The sequence below is a fragment of the Mytilus edulis genome, chromosome 2, assembly GCF_963676685.1.
Source record: "Mytilus edulis chromosome 2, xbMytEdul2.2, whole genome shotgun sequence".
In the NCBI taxonomy this organism is placed as follows: Eukaryota; Metazoa; Mollusca; class Bivalvia; order Mytilida; family Mytilidae; genus Mytilus; species Mytilus edulis.
Window position 1 is genome coordinate 30380736 of NC_092345.1, and position 20572 is coordinate 30401307.

A 20572-nucleotide genomic window follows, 5' to 3' on the forward strand; every position below is an offset into this window, starting at 1 on the left:
CTCAAATTTCATACCCTTCGTGAGCTTGTTTGTAGCGTATATTTGCAGTTTCTAGATCCCCATGGTGTTATGTAAAAAATTGTTGTTAAAAATAGCTTCTGTGTATCGATTTGTGTAGTTCAGGTAATACACGAAGGTCGAACACAATTTAAAGGTAAACGAAGTGTAACGAGCCATTGTCAAGTATCCGGTTATTCACCAGTAGTGCTAGACAGGATCTGAATAAAAGTGATAAGCAATCAGATATAAAGACAATGTCAGGAATATATAAACTTTTTTGTATGAGGCTGAGAAACTGGGGAAGGGCGAGGTTCCCTTCAACAGTTTTGCGTCGGGCACAAAAATAAAAATATTTTCTTTACATTGAGTTATTGTGTAAGTACAAACGTGTATATGATCATGATATGGATAAATTGAGAAAAAAAATATTCACACCTTTAAGACTCGTAAAATAAACAATTTCAAGGGATACTCAGTAAAAATGATAAGATCAACATTGGATGATTTTGTTTCCCGTGGGAGATACTGCGATGCAAGTAATTTCTGATTGATTAGTTCCATTTCAGCTACTTTGAGTTTCGCTTATTCTATTAACCTTTATGATATCTTCTATTTCAGCTTACTAATAACGGCCGCATGCACCCAGCCCCGGCGGGTAAGTCGGGGTCTGGAGAACCCCAGGTCATTTTTTAACGATTATACAATGGGTGTTCCAGAAACATAATTAAAAGCATTTCTAGCATTAAAGGGCCGTTACAGATTTTATGAGATAGGAATGGTATGCTCTATGTGAGGAATTCAGCGTAAATGACACTGTTTACTTTCATTTTAAAAACAAATTGATCTAATATGCAATATTTCATTTTCCTTTGCAGATACGTACTGTGGTTGTACGATGCAGCTTTTGTCTTTAAATATAGTTTATGACATATAAATAAGTATAGTTTGAACAGAGATCATTTATTATCTGCGTTGTGGGGCTGTTCTTACACATACTTCTCGTGAAGTTATCCTTAGTCTACAAATACATGTAAATGTATATACTTTGCATATCTTGAATAATTCTCGAAAAAGTATACTATTTGAAAAATAGTACTTTCTTAAGATTATCAACAGAAACTGACTGTGGTCTTTACATGCGACATATGAAAATGTGTGTGTGGGGGGGGGGAGAATAGAGAAAAATGTGGGAAAAAAAATGTAGAGAATAGTGAGGTGTTTTAACAAACTAATTTACACGACTTTTTCTCAGTTGATACTAACAAGCTGTAAACAAAAACTTAATTCATTCAAATTTGCACATGTCATCGTGCCCATACATGTTACCCAATCTTCAAGCCCATTACACATTCTTTATGTGTCTGCCTCAATTAAAGAGTCTGCAGATCATGTTGTTGTTGGTTCCGGTCTGTCATGTTTGTTTTTCGTACATTGTTTTGTTATAAGTTTGGATGTTGAATTTCTCAATTGAATTGTTTCATATTCTTCATGTCGTTGCATTCGACTTGACACTATTGGTTTTCTTCATTGCTGAAGTTTTCCGTCTTTGCTTAATCCACTGCATGTGAACTTTGGTTGATAGTTGTCTCATTGGCAATCTTACCACATCTACTTATTTTTATGTTTGTGACAATGCTTCACGTTTCATTTACAAATTAAAATTATCCAGACAATTACCATGAATATCATAGAATTCAACATCTATAACTGTATGGCGAAATAGCAAGCATTTGTGTTCAATACCATGCCGCAAATGAGGTTGTGGAGTGGGTTTTTAAAGAATACAGATTAAGGAAGAAAATAAACACACAAAAAAAAAACAAGGATTAGACTAGAGACTTAAGACGTGCTAAAATACAAAGATAGAGAATGATGGATAACAGTAAAAAGATGTGAGATAAAAGACAAAATAAAAGGGGGAATCCACCATGCATGTATGTGTCTGTGCGATACATGTACATGTAGCTTATATTAATGTGTGAGTTTCACAGTGAATGTATATCATACTATATTAGAATTCTTAACATTTCTAACTAATGGTTTCTCTCCTGTACCGAATGCAAGGTACAATATATATATAAATTGTCTTCCTTTATGCATTTAATAGAAGAAACCTAAAATTTTCTTTTATAAGATTACCAAAGACAACAGCAACTTCAGGTTACTATAACAAATGTGTACTCTGAAAAAAGGTTAACCTGTAAAAGTTAGTGAATAATAAAACAATTGTGATAATGTTTGGTGCATGCGAAGTGTTGGAGGAGTTGTGTTTATTTCTAAAGAAAAAAAAATATATTAATCTACCATAACTTTTATCTCTGAAATATAAATAATTAACTGTCAACAATTACATTGCATGGTTATTTGCAATTTGCAAATAAAAGTACTATCCATAATTATGGTTCCATCTTTCTCGTGTCGTGTCAATTGTTCTTGCAATCCAGCCATAAACCTATTCAATTGGGTCGTTACTAATAAACAAATTCAATATGAACTGACACCTAGGTGTGAAATGTATATAGTATGTCTATTGTCTAAATGTCAAAGTGAATACCTGAATGGCTTCATACATTGTTCTTCGGTAAACCCTTAACCCCCTTTTCCAACTTTAGACATTACCTGACAGTACCTGCACAATATTATAAAAAGATAATGCAAATTTGGTACTGTATCATTTTTTATAATTCGTTCAACGCAATGGCAACTACTTTCCGCTCACTAAGTCTGCAAAATAATGTGAAATTTAGTAACATTTCGATAATTATGTTTTATGTCTGTAAATAATATTATATCTGTATTCAATTTTCGTTTTGATCAATAAACTATCATTGATATAATTTTTTTTCTGTCTTGAATGGCTTACAATAGATATGTTGGGAAACAGTTTTTAAGTACATAGATAAAGGAAGATGGTGTGAGTGCCAATGAGACATCTCTCCATCCAAAGAACAATTTATAAAAAATAAACTATTATAGGTCAATGTACGGCCTTCAACACGGAGCCTTGGCTCACAATGAACAACATGTTTGTACATTTTGTAGTTAACTAACACTAGAGCTGTTTAAATAAAAAATAGTTATTCGTATAAATAGTTATCTAAGGTACCAGGATTATAATTTTAGCCGCCAGACAGGCGTTTCGTCTATGTAAGACTCATCAGTGACGCTCATATTAAAATTTTTAGAAAGCCAAACTAGCACAAAGTTGAAGGGCATTGAGGATCCACAAAACTTGAATAAAAAATGGAGGTAGCGGTTTGATTGTCAATGAGATAACTATCCAACAAAGTTCAAATACTATAAAGTCAGCTTTGAAATGACCTGACATAAAAAAAAAATTGATAAACTCCTACGAGAAAAACTTCCTAATTTATGGGTACACAATTTACGAACACACGAACCAAAGACAACAACTGAACTCATCGTGTCAAGGTTTATATATATCGATCCTTCAGTTGAGGTTGAGAGTGACGGCTAAAAATCAGAATTTACTTAAATTAATTACCCTCATCAGTGGCGGATCCAGGGGGCGGGGGGGGGGGGGGGGGGTGTTCCGCTTTTTATTTTTTGGACGATCGATGCATTTGAATGGGGACATGTGATTGGAACCCACACACCCCTTTTTTTGTCCTGGATTGGGAACCCCCCATTTTTAGAATGGCTTGATCCGTCCCTGCTTATACGTAAGAATTGAAAGTTTTAGATAAGTTCCGATGTTTTATTTTAAGAATTAATAATTTGGTGTGTGCCTTCCAATTTTCGGAACATCTCTAGACTGGTTAAATATCACGGAAGGGATGTGCACTGACTGACGGACTGTTAAGCCAACATTCTATTAGAAATTACTCATGAGTTCAGAAAAAACCTGTTTGCTTTTGTTTTTGGAAACATGTTACATGCACGTTATTAGAAATTTAAAGCTAATTCAATAAATACCGTTTATTCAAGTATTATAACAACGGGGAAGTTTTACAAAATCTGTTATCTGGCACTTCCTACAGGAACGTAAAATAGTTACTGTACACAACATATTAAAATATGAAGTTTACTGACTGATTGGTTGTTGTTACGGAACAATAAATTAACTTCAAACTAATTCTTTGCACGCTACTTTTACTACGTATTGCACATATTGGAGATGTGCAAAAAAAAAAAAAAGAATTTTTATAGGATTTGATTTATACAAGTAAATGTTAGAAGAAAAAAAGGAAAGATAATTCCTGTAGTCTACGGGCGGTGAAAAAAAAGATACCAAAAATCTTGACAGCGTGGGACCACCCTCATATGCTAAAAAGTGCAAAAAAGAAAAACAAATTATTTGCAAAAAAAATCAAAATTTGTGTATCCATTACATTTGAATTATGTCGGTTTACTGAAATGCTTTATTTCATGATTCTGCTAAGTTTGATACCTGGTTTTCCTTATTTAGTTTTATTTGTTGGGAAAGTTCTACACCTTTGTCTTCCTCAACGAAGGAAATCACGATTCGGGACCTTTTATTATTTTTATTGATGTGGCTGTTCAGAATGAGAGCAATAAGAGTAATTAGAAGAGAATAGAAAGAAATGTTTGGACTTAAGTACAACAATTCAAATTCTTTTTGAACAAATTTGGTGGCCCTGAAAAGGGCCGTTTATTAATCTGCTGTATGTGCTCTGGTCAAATTCTTCTTGTCGTCTTTAATAACCAAGTCTTTTTCGGACATCATCATAACTTGGAGACCACAACAAAGTCTGGAAGTAGGATATGGTCTTCCCATGGGATGGCTCCTTAAAAATCTTGTTTGGGATGCTGCCTGTTGCTTGTCCTTTCATCAAGATGCACACTGGTACAACTTTGTATACATGGTCGATGTAAGTGGTACATTGCAGCTTTGTCATGTAGGTGCTCCAGAAGAGACGGATGTTGTTGACAAGTTCCTCTTTGGTCGTCATGTTGATGGTAGACAGATGTCTCTTCAGCTGGCTCCATACCATCTCAATCGGATTCAAGTCAGCACTTTCTGAAAAAAAATTATCACAATTAAACTTTTCATATATTGTTTGGAAATATTAAGCATAGTATTACAATGCATTACATTAAGGACTGATTTAAAAGATTTTTCCGGATTAATTTTAAACTTTCTTAGAGACGCTTCAAGACCATAAAATAAATTTAAACAGTATTGATATCTTAACTACATTTTTTTAAATTGGGGATCTGTCCGAAAACTTCCTCATTTTATTGTCTTTACAAATTATTTTGAGTCATCATTATATACTCAGTTAATTTTGTTACATTTTTTGTAAAAGTAGTTTTACTCTTTTTCCGTTTTTTTCGACTATAAATTTATCTACTAAGCATTAAAAATCAAACGATTATATATATAGTAATTTTTATCATTTTTGAATATACATACCCGATGGCCACACATCCCACCAGTTAATGCCGTTGGCTGTCATGAAGTCTTTGGACACCTTGGACCTGTGTTTTGGGTCGTTGTCCATTTGGAAGCGATGTTGGTCCGGAAACTTTCGTCTGACGTACGGCAGGAAGGTGTCCCTCAGAATGTGGTCTGTAAAGAACTGACCATTCATAATACCGTCAAATATTAGGATAGGTGTAGCGCCTCTTTTGCTGATACCAGCCCACACATGAACCTTAAGAGGATGTTTTGGTTTTGGAAGTGATGGTCTGACTTGGTCATATCGTCTGTAGATGTACACCTTATTCTGATGGAGCTGAACGGTACACTCATCACTGAATATCATGTCATTGAACTGGTCATTGTTCTCTACTAGCATCTTGCAAAATGCTACCCTCTTCTCTTTGTTGACATGTCGTACCATCTGGCAATACCTTGGTTTGGTACACGTGAAACCTGCGTGGACTATGGCTCTCTTTGTGGTGGACAGACTGACCTTAGACCCTTTAAGAAGAAGCCTTTTGTGAAGAGTTCGACTGGATGTGCAAGGTTCTGATGATAAGGTTCTTTTAACAAACTGTACATCAGCTCTTGTTAGCGTCTTCATAGTCTTCACCTTTGTTGCAGAAGGACAGGTAATCGAGTCGGTAAACTTCCCTAGACGATACTGTTGAACCCAGTAGTCAATTACTTGACGAGTAACTTTGATGCCTTTGGAATTAAGAGCTGCTCTGATATCTCTGGTGGTATAGCTATTCCGGTGTAGACGAACTATGTCCAACTTGGTTATATGACTTGTACGTACCATCGTGCGTTGTAAGAGAAAAGAAGATGGGCAACGTGTTCAGCGACTGACAATCTGCGCTATGAATATTAATTCAAATGATCGTGTTTTAAGTACCCATCTCACCTAATACATTTCTACTGAAGCTAATTACCTACTTAATCAGCTGTAACTAATCCCTACTAATAAAATTATGATTTCTCTCTGTTTTATTACTCTGTTTACCTTGAATTTAAAAGTTCAAATACTGAATTTAAATGTTCCCAATTTTTTTTGACTCTAGTCACCTTGCAATAAACAATTAAAGTAGCGTTGGTTATTTGTTAAACTTTTACCTTTCAATAAACAGTAATTTCAAAGCTTTCGGAATTTTAGTGTGTGAAATAAAAAAAATAATGTTATTAAGATTTACGATTTTTTGTGTGTAGACCTCATTTAATCAATTGTTGCATCCTGTTTTATTCAAAACAAAATTCGCTGTAAATATAAGATCCTTCATTCAAATTAAATTAATTTTTATTATTTGTATTCAAATTTTTAAAATATGACCTAACTTTACAAGTCAAAAGAACTGTTGAATATTTTAAAAATGCACTTACTTGATATTAATGAAATCGAGAATATTGAATTAATAACTTACAAAAAAAATGAAAGTTAAAAGATTATAATTTACCCTGACTCTGTTTTTTTTTTACCTTATTTGCTATTATTTGGGTCTCATATCGAATGAAAATACAATTTAATTTAATTGTTGGTACATGATATTTAATAAGCTATTGAAATCTTTTATGAAAAGAAAAATTGGTGTTAAGGTGCAAAACATTTCATTCGGTATCGTAGGGAAATTACGCCAGAGTCCAAACATCTGATACAATTTCCAAAACATCACCCGAACTGAAACTAGCCATTTCGTAGTAAAAAAAATCATATGCATCTTTTTTTTATTGGATGTTTCATATGAATTTTATATAAGATTAAAAAAATTGACCATCTCGTTCAACAACATCCGGGATAAAATGCATGCATTAATGAGGGGGGGGGGGGGGGAGTAGGAGGGGTCCTGATCCCGAAATCCCGGACTTAAAAACACGAAATCCCGGGCTTAAAAATACGAAATCCCGAGGTCCCGAAATTCGAAAAAAGAATTCCCGGATCCCGAAATCCCGAGTTTAAAAACACCCAACCCCATAGTCCCGATAAAGTTCCTATCACCCCTCATTAATGACATGCACGTTAGGCATTCTGATTATTTAATTTTGCACCTGATGTATAGTCAATAAATAAGTATATAGACTGAAAGCTTTAAAGGGGTTAGACTAGCTTATAAAAACATGAAATTGAAATTCATACGCATCTCATGCATTCAAATAACATCATATGTTAGTCGTTTGGATTTACGTTATTTTCTCTTTTAACTTTTTTTATCTGACATTAACAAAACGAAGGCTGGTCATAATTAACGGAAGTCGGAACAAAAGCCAAAAAATTCTAGTAGAACACAAGAAAAAAAAACCGGCATTTCTCTCCTAAAAACAACCAACAGTACAAAAATTATCATCATCACCAACATCAGAAGTCGTTATTAAATGACTTCCTAATATTATCATTTAAGTTACACACGCTTTTTATGATAGTGACTCTGTCCAAGCGTGAAATACTCTTCCTTCAATTGACGCAGGTGAACTGTACTGCGCATGTCATGTATACACAAATCAATAAATCAGGTAACTTTGTATTACAAAGTATTGAAACATAAAATTGACCTACATGTATATAAAAAAGTTCAACGAATCCCTCGAGCATGGAATAGAAAACATTGTCGTGAAATTTCTGTTAAACATACTTACACAATGTTATTAAGATAAACTATACAAATAACGTCTCCCATTCAACTATGACAAAGTAATCAAACAATCAACAAAATGGAACACAACGAAAGACAGAGATCGTAAATTTTATTAAGAAGAATATAAAGTAAAAAAAAATCCAAAAAAAATCGGTGGTTTGAGTCCCACCTCTTGTGTTGATCCTCTGTACCTGAAAATAAAAATAATTGCAGTTACAGCTACAGAAATCTTAATAAGGAAATGAATGCTGTGAATAAAAAGTCGTAAATTTGCATCGGATTTGTGTCCGACATTGTGCCCACGGTCGTCCACGGGAACGCGTGGACTCCCGGTCCACGCTGACATGTCCACGGCCCCCCACGCGGCGGAGTGGACATGTCCACGGCCGCCCACGCGGCGGAGTGGGCGACCCGCCCACGGTGGGCAGAGGGCGTGGGCACATGCGTGGACGTCCGCGGTGGGCACGTGGAAAAAGCAAAATCCACGTGGCCTGTTGTGTACCTATCAATAAATATTATAGAATGCCAAATTCACTTTAAATAGGTGCTGATTTGGCTAGATGCTGATTTAACAGGTGACGATTTGACTTCTTCTGTGGGTGCCGATTTGACTTTTTCTGTGGGTGCAAATTTGACCAGGTGCCGATTTGACTTGTACCCCCATTACGTAAAATCACACTTTGACATCACAATTCAAAACATATTAAAATTAATTGTTGCTTGATGTCAGAAGGTTATTTGGAGAAAATCTAAGGTTATTCAGAGGCAAAATTCAGCTAAATACCAAAAGTGTAAAATTATAAGTTTATTTCATCAGACCCTGTAAACTTATCCTGGACATTTAAAGACGATTTCGTATTTATTGCACAAGCAACCATACTGTTATACTGAATGAAGTTATAATGTGAGAGTTAAAACACACAAGTTTACTAAGACAATATACTTAGAAATTCTAAGGGGTGTGATCCGAATAATTTGTGACGAAAAATCGATCAAAACTTTCAAAATGAATGCGAGTGTCCTTCGACAACAATGTTTCCGTTCTAAAACTGTAAATAAATAAATTGTAAATAGTGTTGCTATTAATTTGACAGAATGTTTTTCATCATATACATATTGCAGATGTAAACATTGTAAAGGAAATGAAATCTGTTTACTTTCGTGCACTGCTATTTTCAGCGCCATCTTGAATTTCTAATGTCCCGCACTGAATAATTAACCTATAAAAATAATGAAATTGTAGATTTTTTTGTGTCAAAAAATATCTCTCGTGAATTAAATCCAGAAGTCCATACGTATGAAACCCAACAAATGACTGATAAAAGCACAACAGTCGTGTATTAGTTGTGTTTTGATAGCCTCGGAATGAAACGGGAAGTGATGAATGATGCTAAAAGGAAATGTACTCTTAATCTACTTCAATGTTGATGAGCGTTCAAATGGAAGATACTATTTTAGAAAGGAGGATCTATGAGGTTGAGAGATTAACCCTTTTTGAATCGAATCAGTAGGATGGATAAACCAGGTAAACAAGAATCATAATTCTTTGCGTTCGTGATCTTTCGTGTGTTTTACATGTTCGTTCGCCACCCTTGGTTTTAATTTGCATGTACGTGTTTATTTTCATGAAAGTATTTATAAATAGATATAAGCTTTTTAGATAGTATAATATCCATTAAGCATTATCTTATTATCAGTTAAATGGAAAAAAGTCATTCTATCCAGATTCCTTATTGAAAATACCTTATTGCTGAGTGATGCTGAGGAGTGATGATACCAAACAGTCCTTAATTTTAAGAGGGTAGTCAATGAGTATATTAATGTCTTTTGTCTTTACCGTCAGGTGTCAAACGGTCATTTTTGGGCTACCATTAGCATCAAATTGTTTTAAAAAATGTCCCGTTATTTTGTCAAAATATCCTAATCATAATCGATGATTCGTCAGAGGTCTCAAATAATTATTGTTACCGTTTTGTTTGGAAAAAAATTAATGTGATTTTCAAAATCAGTGTTCAATTTATTGTCATACACAAAAAATTACTGTTAACGTCATTTGGCAAGAATTTTTACTGTTATTCGTCATGAAGGTACCCCTATTACTTCCCTCTTTAAAGGGCTGTTGTCACAAATAATATAAACCTTATTGCTAAAATCTTTGACTGTGGGTACATGAAGTGCGATGTTTACGATGAAGTGCGATGGTCACAATAAAGTGCATTGGTCATTTGCTGAATTGTAATGGTCAGTATACTGAAGTGCATTGGGGCCAAAAAAAAAAATCTGTGTTTCCGGTAACATCATTTTGAAAGGTTGCAATTCTTTTTTTTTTTTTTTGACATTGTAAACGAAGTTCGAAAATTATCATGGATTTCCCAAGTCCAAGTCCGTAATTAGTTTCAAATACTGGAAGTCGGCAATTTGCAATGTTTTTGAAGCACCTGCTGTGCAAATTTCGACATTAATCAAATATTTTACTGGCTTTCGGGTTACTGGAAACTCAGATTTTTTTTTCTCTGCCTTCTCTAAGTGCAATGGTCTGCACCGTAAGCCACTAGTTCAATGCCCCAGACTAGTAAATATTGATTCGGACTAGAGAAAATTTTCAAAATTTTATATACATTGTAGTCATATAGGGACAAGTTTTGATATTTAGCTTTTAGACTAGTAGATGAAAAAGTTTTTGGCGCAGACTGAAAATGCAATGGTCTATGCTAAAATGTGATGATCCTTAGACTTAAATGCATATTTATGTTCATTACTGTCTACATGTATATATGACTGTCCTTAAAAACAGTTGTATACTAAATGAGAGATTGCCTCTAAGTCTTTATTTGATTGTCGACACGTTTTATCTATACATTGTAGGTAATAAAATGCAGAGTCCTACATATAGTAAAAGTCACATTTGCATCTAGACAAATTTGACAGTCCGAACCTGTTCAAATCATCACCTGCAAGTTTATTAAATATAAAAAAGAAGATGTGGTATGATTGCCAATGAGACAACCATCCACAAAAGACCAAAATGACACAGACATTAACAACTATAGATCACTGTACGGCCTTCAACAATGAGCAAAGCCCATACCGCATAGTGAGCTATAAAAGGCCCCGATAAGATAATGTACAACAATTTAAACGAGAAAACTAACGACCTTATTTATGTAAAAAAAAATAAACGAAAAACAAATATGTAATTAACACATAAACAAACGACAACCACTGAATTACAGGCTCCTGACTTGGGACAGGCACATACATAAATAATGTGGCGGGCCGGGGTTAAACATGTTAACGGGATCCCAACCCTCCCCCTAACCTGGGACAGTGGTATAACAGTACAACATAAGAACGAACTATAAAAATCAGTTGAAAAAGACTTAACTAATCAGATGGACAAAAATACAAGTGGACGTGGCTGGTAAAAGCCTTTTCAGCATTTTGTAATACGAATCAATTCAATACATCATATCAAATTTACCTTCAATCATTTTTTTATAGTTTTTGTACAGATGAAACAGAGTTACTGAAAAACTTAATATAATTGAGGTTATTTTTATTCATATTAATTATTAGAGATGTACCTGGGCCTGAATAAAGTGAGAAATGAGACAACAATCCGACAAAACAAAAACAAAACTTTCATAGTCATCCAGCTGAAGAAGTTTATTCATTTTTAAAAAGTGCTACTTTCAATGCAAAACTCTGATATTCATTTAAAAATAAATTACAAACGAAAGTGAACCAACGCCTGGTGAGTCCTAGGCACTGAAACATGTCGATCAATAAATTTCTGCAGCAGTCCCTAAAGTGTTGTTGTTATAAGACTCTCTTCATTTAAAAATAGTTATCAAAGGTACCAGGATTATAATTTAGTACGCCATATGCACATTTCGTCTTCATAAGACTCATCAGTGACGCTCCTATCAAAATAGTTATAAAGTTGTATAATGCATGTTGTACCTAAATATTTAAAATAGTATTTTTTTCATTATTTTTTATACGACCGCAAAATTTGAAAATTTTTTCGTCGTATATTGCTATCACATTGGCGTCTGCGTCGTCGTCGTCGTCGTCGTTGTCCGGCGTCCGAATACTTTTAGTTTTCGCACTCTAACTTTAGTAAAAGTGAATGGAAATCTATGAAATTTTAACACAAGGTTTATGACCACAAAAGGAAGGTTGGTATTGATTTGCAGAGTTTTGGTCCCAACATTTTAGGAATTAGGGGCCAAAAAGGGCCCAAATAAGCATTTTCTTGGTTTTCGCACAATAACTTTAGTTTAAGTTAATAGAAATCTATGAAATTTTGACACAAGGTTTATGACCACAAAAGAACGGTTGGGATTGATTTTGGGAGTTTAGGTTTCAACAGTTTAGGAATTAGGGGCCAAAAAAGGGCCCAAATAAGCATTATTCTTGGTTTTCGCACAATAACTTTAGTTTAAGTGAATAGAAATCAATGAAATTTAAACACAATGTTAATGACTACAAAAGGAAGGTTGGTATTGATTTTTGGAGTTTAGGTCCCAACAGTTTAGGAATTAGGGGCCAAAAAGGGACCCAAATAAGCATTTTTCTTGGTTTTCGCACCATAACGTTAGTATAAGTAAATAGAAATCTATGAAATTTAAACACAAGGTTTATGACCATAAAAGGAAGGTTGGTATTGATTTTGGGAGTTTTGGTCCCAACAGAATAAGGGGCCCAAAGGGTCCAAAATTAAACTTTGTTTGATTTCATCAAAATTGAATAATTGGGGTTCTTTGATATGCCGAATCTAACTGTCATGACTGTGTATGTAGATTCTTAACTTTTGGTCCCGTTTTCAAATTGGTCTACATTAAGGTCCAAAGGGTCCAAAATTAAACTTAGTTTGATTTTGACAAAAAATGAATCAGTTAGGTTCTTTGATATGCTGAATTTAAAAATGTACTTAGATTCTTGATTATTGGCCCAGTTTTCAAGTTGGTCCAAATCTGGGTCCAAAATTAAACTTTGTTTGATTTCATCAAAAATTGAATAAATGGGGTTCTTTGATATACCAAATCTAACTGTGTATGTAGATTCTTCATTTTTGGTCCTGTTTTCAAATTGGTCTACACTAAAGTCCAAAGGGTCCAAAATTAAACTTAGTCTGATTTCAACAAAAATTGAAATCTTGGGGTTCTTTGATATGCTGAATCCAAAAATGTACTTAGATTTTTTATTATGGGCCCAGTTTTCAAGTTGGTCCAAATCAGGATCTAAAATTATTATATTAAGTATTGTGCAATAGCAAGTCTTTTCAATTGCACAGTATTGCCGATGGCAAGAAATATCTAATTGCACAATATTGTGAAATAGCAAATTTTTTTTTAATTAGAGTTATCTTTCTTTGTCCAGAATAGTAAGCAAGAAATATCTAATTGCAAAATATTGTGCAATAGCAAGATTTTTTTTTAATTGGAGTTATCTTTCTTTGTCCAGAATCAACTTAAATCTTTGTTATATACAATATACAATGTATATTCACTTTTTACTACCAACTGATAAATTATAATAAATAACATTCAGTGATAACAAGCAGTTTTTTTTACATCTTAATATTTTATGATGTATTTAAATGAGTAGTTATTGTTGCAAACTCCATTAGAAATTTTAATTGAGATTAGTTTTGGAATAAGGGAAAGGGGGATGTGATTAAAAAAATTGGGTTCAATTTTTCTCATTTGAAATTTCATAAATAAAAAAGAAAATTTCTTCAAACATTTTTATGCCCCACCTAAGATAGTAGAGGGGCATTATGTTTACGGTCTGTGCGTCCGTCCGTCTGTCCGTTCGTTCGTCCGTTTCGTCCGTCCGTCTGTCCCGCTTCAGGTTAAAGTTTTTGGTCAAGGTAGTTTTTGATGAAGTTTAAGTCCAATCGACTTCAAACTTAGTACACATGTCCCCTATGATATGATCTTTCTAATTTTAATGCCAAATTAGAGTTTTTACCCCAATTTCACGGTCCACTGAACATGGAAAATGATAGTGCGAGTGGGGCATTCATGTACTGAGGACACATTCTTGTTTTGAGAGGATTAATATTCAACAGCATAGTGAATTGCTCTAAGAGAAAACAAAAATTTTAAGTTCATTAGAACACATTCATTCTGTGTCAGAAACCTATGCTGTGTCAACTATTTAATCACAATCCAAATTTAGAGCTGAATCCAGCTTGAATGTTGTGTCCATACTTGCCCCAACCGTTCAGGGTTCAACCTCTGCGGTCGTATAAAGCTACGCCCTGCGGAGCATCTGGTTCATTATTGTCTATGACTGTCCTTCATGATTTTGATGTTTCAACATACATGTATTATACATGTATTTTCTACAAAGAAAGGTCAGATTTATGATTACTTAACACAAATCCTTAATGATGACTTATATGTAGATACATGATACATGTATAAGAAGATGTGGTATGAGTGCCAATGAGACAACTCTCCATCCAAGTCACAATTTGTAAAAGTAAACCATTATAGATCAAAGTACTGTCTTCAACACATACATTTAGCCTTGGCCCGAACACCAAGCTAAAATGTATAAAAGGCCCCAAAAATGACTAGCATATATAAAACAATTCAAATGGGGAAACCAACGGTCTAATCTATATATAAAAAAACAAGAAATGAGAATCTTTTATGAACCACATCAACAAATGACAACTATGTATGTATATATACATACTGAACATTTAGACTCGTTTATATATACTGAACATATATTCTTAACTTCAGACAGGTGCAAACAAATGCAGCGTGTTTAAAAGTTTTAATACATGTAGGTTTTAATTTAAACATATTTATTTATAGTGGATTGGGAAACAAGTTTTGTAACTTATATTAATCCCTTTCCACTTTGCGGGTGCGAGTGCTGCCTTGTAGCGGCATTAGCCTGCTCTTTTTCGAAATCTACAAGGGTGTCTTTAACGTGCAAGAGATATGGCTCTCTCTTAACACGGGTCAGCCATTTATCGTCCCCTTCCGACGGACTATCATCGTTTCCTCGAGACCATACTCGCAAATGGTGTCAAGGGAGAGCCGAAAATTCAGTTCCTGAAATTTTCATCCCAGACGGGAATCGAACCAGGATCCTTTGTGTTAGTAGTCCGAAGCACTAACCACTACACCACGGCTTTCAGTTCACCATTATCTGAAACAAAAGTATAACATCACAATATAGAACGACATACTATACTGCTTATTAGGAGCTTTCCAGAGATGCATTGTTGCATCTAGGGTTCATTATTCTTTTTTGCATTATATATACATACAAATGTATATGATGGTAATATTTCACCTTCTGCGTCTGATGATTTAGAAAATTAAGTGAACTGCTTAAAAAAAACTGCCTAATGTTTATATGAAGAAATCTAAAATTAAAACAAAGAGGAAGAGGAAGTGAACTGTTGCCTCCTGAACTAACACATTTAAAATCAAATTCAGTGCAAATTTTTATTTTTAAAGTCAGGATCATTTGCATATATATACAAATGTAACTTTAACATGTACTTGATATGCGTTTTGTATTTGCCATTGTACACTTAACACCAATAAATACAGTATATTGTATCTATCTATCATAACTTGGAGATAGCTATATATTATTGTAATTTAAAAAAAAAACAACGTTAAAATTAACCATCTTAAGTACTTGTATCTCAGATCTGTGACTAATAGTCCAGTAAATCTAGCATAAATTTGTCCCTAAACTTGAAGTAATTGCAACAGAATATATTTAAGTTTTAATCTTTAGCATTATAACCCAGATGTACACAGAAAAAAGTCCCCTAAAATCTAACTTGAGGACAACTAATTAAAAAATCATGATTTTAAAATTCCTATGGAGATTTGCATTGATATGGGAGATAACTGTGCTAAAAAGGCCAAAAAATCAATAAAAATTAATACAAAATTTTGCCAATTCTATTCAACAGAATGTATTGATTCTTCATATTTTAGCTGTCTTTAGAGTATAACAAACAACTCTAAAGGTGTTTGCATATCTTTTTTCGACCTAGATTTCATAATTCATTAGTTGACCATTTATTAGATTTTCAGCATGTTATGGTAAAGAATCTCAAATTGAATTAAAAACCAATTCTTCAGAGAACAATTGAAGGTCTTTCCACCTCGATGATAAGAATGAAATTTAAAAAAAAAAAAACGATGTTAGAAAATGTCACTCCCTGTTGTTTTAATGTGGTAAATCAAACTGATATACAAAAAATAAGATTAATAGGTTTATGCAGAAGACTTAATTGTTTTGTAATGATCCAGAAAGAATTTTTAGCAATGGTCAAAATCTAGAACGTCAAATTGACCTTTGACCTTGACCTCAATTTTTAATGGACCAAGGACTTCATATCAAAAGACTGTATGTCTCTACGACTTATAACATATGAATTTATCCAACAAATCGCCTATCTTAAATTTTCAAAGGGAAATAACTCCCATAAGATGTCTTCCTATCACTCAAGTCAAAATTAACCAAATCATTTTTGTCGAGCCTGCAACTTTTGTTGCAGAAAGCTCGACATAGGGATAGTGATCCGGCAGCGGCGGCGGCGGCGGCGGTGTTAGCTCACTTCTTAAAAAGCTTTATATTTTAGAAGGTGGAAGACCTGGATGCTTCATACTTTGTATATAGATGCCTCATGTTACGAAGTTTCCGTCAGTCACATGTCCAATGTCCTTGACCTCATTTTCATGGTTCAGTGACCACTTGAAAAAAAAGTTCAGATTTTTTGTAATGTTGAATTCTCTCTTATTATAAGTAATAGGATAACTATATTTGATATGTGCGTACCTTGTAAGGTCCTCATGTCTGTCAGACAGTTTTCACTTGACCTCAACCTCATTTCATGGATCAGTGAACAAGGTTAAGTTTTGGTGGTCAAGTCCATATCTCAGATACTATAAGCAATAGGGCTAGTATATTCGGTGTATGGAAGGACTGTAAGGTGTACATGTCCAACTGGCAGATGTCATCTGACCTTGACCTCATTTTCATGGTTCAGTGGTTATAGTTAAATTTTTGTGTTTTGGTCTGGTTTTTTTCATACTATATGCAATAGGTCTACTATATTTGTTGTATGGAATGATTGTATGGTGTACATGTCTAGCGGGCAGATGTCATGAGACCTTGACCTCATTTTCATGGTTCAGTGGTCAAAGTTAAGTTTTTGAGTTTTGGTCTTTTTATCTAATACTATATGCCATAGGTCAACTATATTTGGTGTATGGAAATATTTTATGATTTTTATGTCAGTAGCGCAGGTTTCTTTTGACTGTGACCTCATTTTCACGGTTCATTGCACAGTGTTAAGTTTTTGTGTTTTGGTCAATTTTTCTTAAACTATAAGTAATAGGTCAACTATATATGTTGTATAGAAACATTGTTAGCTGTACATGTCTGCCTGGCATGGTTCATCTGACCTTGACCTCATTTTCATGGTTCATTGGTCTTTGTTTAGTTATCTTGGTTAATGTTAAGTTTATGAGACAGTTGTAATAAAGCTTTATACTTAGGACTATCAACATAATATCAATGATTAGTATAGAAGGCGAGACATTTCAGTGTGTGCACTCTTGTTAAGAGTAGACGAACAATTTGGTGAAAACAGTTTGCTAAAATCTTTTACGGTTTTAGAGATATAGCGATAACAAGAAAAAGGGATGCGGGTAGATAACTCCTATAAGAAAAAGTGTTCGGTCACACAGGGTGAGTTTTGAAACCCCCCTTACTGTACAACATCATTGGCCAAAAATCCAATCAATATGTTGTAAGACAAAAAAAGCATCTCAGACGGCAGAAGAAAAAAAAAAAAAAAGGTCTGTCCACGAAAAGTGGACAGACCTAATAAAACTGATTGAGCATATATTCTTTTTTTTGTGGTTTAAAGGGAGATGCTGAGCAAATTTAATTTACAGATATAATCAATATCAAATATTCACATTATTTTTTTATTACGATCGCAAATTTTTGTGGTCGTATATTGGTATGACGTTGGCGTCGTCGTTTGTGTATGAAGACACATTGGTTTTCGCACTATAACTTAAGTTTAAGTAAAAAGAAATCTATGAAATTTCAACACAAGGTTTATGACCACAAAAGGAAGGTTGGGATTGATTTTGGGAGTTTTGGTCCCAACAGTTTAGGAATTAGGGGCCAAAATAAGCATTTTTCTTGGTTTTTCGCACAATAACTTTAGTATAAGTAAATAGAAATCTACAAAATTTAAACACTAGGTTTATGAACACAAAAGGAAAGTTGAGATTGACTTTGGGAGTTTTGGTCCCAACAGTTTAGGAATAAGGGGCCAAAAAGGGGTCCAAATAAGCATTTTTCTTGGTTTTCGCACCATAACTTTAGTATAAGTATATAGAAATCTATGAAATTTAAACACAATGTTTATGACCATAAAAGGAAGGTTGGGATTGATTTTTGGAGTTTTGGTCCCAATAGTTTAGGAGTTAGGGGCCCAAAGGGTCCAAAATTAAACTTTGTTTGATTTCATCAAAAATTGAATAATTGGGGTTCTTTGATATACTGAATCTAACTGGGTATGTAGATTTTTAATTGTAGATTCTTAATTTTTGGTTCCGTTTTCAAATTGGTCTACATTAAGGTCCAACTGGTCCAAAATTAAACTTAGTTTGATTTTAACAAAAATTGAATTCTTGAGGTTCTTTGATATGCTGAATCAAAACATGTACTTAGATTTTTGATTATCGGCCCAGTTTTCAAGTTAGTCCAAATCGGGGTCCAGAATTAAAGTTTGTTTGATTTCAACAAAAATTGAATCCTTGGGGTTCTTTGATATGATATTCTGAATCTAAACATGTATAGAGATTTATGCTTATGGGGCCAGTTTTCAAGTTGGTCCAAATCGTGGTCCAAAATTAAACTTTGTTTATATCAACAAAAATTAAATCCTTGGGGTTCTTTGATATGCTGAATCTAAACATGTATTTAGATATTTGATTATAGGCCCAGTTTTCAAGTTGGTCCAAATTTGGGTCCAAAATTAAACTTTGTTTGATTTCAACAAAAATTGAATATATGGGGTTCTTTGATATATTCTGAATCTAACCATGTATTTAGTTTTTGTTATATTTGGGCCCTGTCATCAAATTGGTCCACATTGAGGTCTAAAGGGTCCAAAATTGAACCTTATTTGATTTCATCAAAATTTGAATTCTTGGGGTTCTTTGATATGCTAAATCTAACCATGTATTTAGATTTTGGATATTGGACCATAATAGGTAAATATCCAATTTAAAATTTTTAAGTTTTTAAGTTTAAGTTCTTAGACCACATTCATTCTGTGTCAGAAACCTATGTTGTGTCAACTATTTAATCACATTCCAAATTCAGAGCTGTATCAAGCTTGAATGTTGTGTCCATACTTGCCCCAACTGTTCAGGGTTCGAACTCTGCGGTCGTATGAAGCTGCGCCCTGCAGAGCATCTGGTTCAAAATGGTCACAAAGCCATAAATTTGCAATTTCTTTAATAAAAATGTGACAAAATATAAAAATACCCATAGCACTTAGGTTTTGTACATTTCATGAGCAGAAGATTATAGGATATTGACAAATACGAACTTATAACCCCATCAAAGTATTATATATAATATATATATATATATTTTACATGAATTATAAGAAAATCGACTAAAAACTGACAAAAATAAGACTCATTTTTGCAGAGTTATCTCCCTTTCCAATGTTACTTTCCATAAGAAATTAAAATGCAAAATTTAAGTTTTCCTTGTGTTAGAATTTATGGGAATTTTTTTTCTGTGTATATTTGGGGCTTAAATAAATACCTGAATACTATAGATCAGAATTGAAACATTTTCTGTTGCAATTAGTTTGAGGTTCAAACTTAGTTTAACTGGACTATAAGATATGGAAATGTGGACACTCTGGTCTCCTTTGAAATTCCCACCAGCAGTAAAGCCCTTGCCAAAGTTGGCCTGTATTTGGATGTATAAAAGTTAAATTCTGATGTTGCATTAAGAGTGCCACAAGCTTTGCAGATTATAGAATCTTTGCAACATCTTTAAATTTTAGAGGGGTCAGTAGATGGCCTGTTATTCGTATGTCAATTATGCAGTTAAAATTGTTATCCAGTGCCAGTGGCAGTCAAATTTCTTGTGCCTGAATCTTCATCCCTATTTTCCCCCAAGCAGAACCTACGTTCTACCTATTTAATACTTTCTAATTTCTTGTCCTGAATATACATGAAATAATTGCCAATGGATGCTATTTAAAGTGATGATAAATAAATCAATCTACATCTGTATCTATGGTTTTTTTATGGCCTCAGCGTAGGTGAGGGGGCATTAAGTTTTACCCTTGTCTATCTGTACATATGTACGTATGTCCTAAAATTGGTTTCCGTTCAGTAACTTGAGTTTGCCACAAACCAAATGTTTTGAAACTTTATGTTCACAATAATGATTTCAGCAACATGAACACAGATCAAGTTTGAATTTTGGTGGC

General features: G+C 33.8%; 2 protein-coding genes across 14 annotated transcripts in view; one reads left to right on the forward strand and one right to left on the reverse strand.

The window, feature by feature from the left end:
* The window catches only part of LOC139511925 (syntaxin-binding protein 1-like), a 39880-nt gene extending 30551 nt beyond the window's left edge, over positions 1-9329 (reverse strand). For all 8 annotated transcript variants that reach the window (XM_071299117.1, XM_071299113.1, XM_071299111.1 and 5 more), the window contains exon 1: positions 9192-9329. In XM_071299117.1, coding sequence (XP_071155218.1) covers positions 9192-9219 — 28 coding nt within the window. In that variant the 5' untranslated portion in view covers positions 9220-9329. The remainder of the gene's footprint in view (positions 1-9191) is intronic.
* A 51-nt stretch (positions 9330-9380) lies between these two features.
* The window catches only part of LOC139511924 (rap guanine nucleotide exchange factor 1-like), a 69741-nt gene continuing 58549 nt past the window's right edge, over positions 9381-20572 (forward strand). For 3 of the 6 annotated variants that reach the window (XM_071299097.1, XM_071299098.1, XM_071299103.1), the window contains exon 1: positions 9412-9559. In XM_071299097.1, the coding sequence (XP_071155198.1) occupies positions 9547-9559 (13 nt within the window). In that variant the 5' untranslated portion in view covers positions 9412-9546. Of the gene's footprint in view, positions 9560-20572 lie in introns of all 6 variants that reach the window. The other 3 variants (XM_071299095.1, XM_071299101.1, XM_071299093.1) reach the window with 2 other exon arrangements.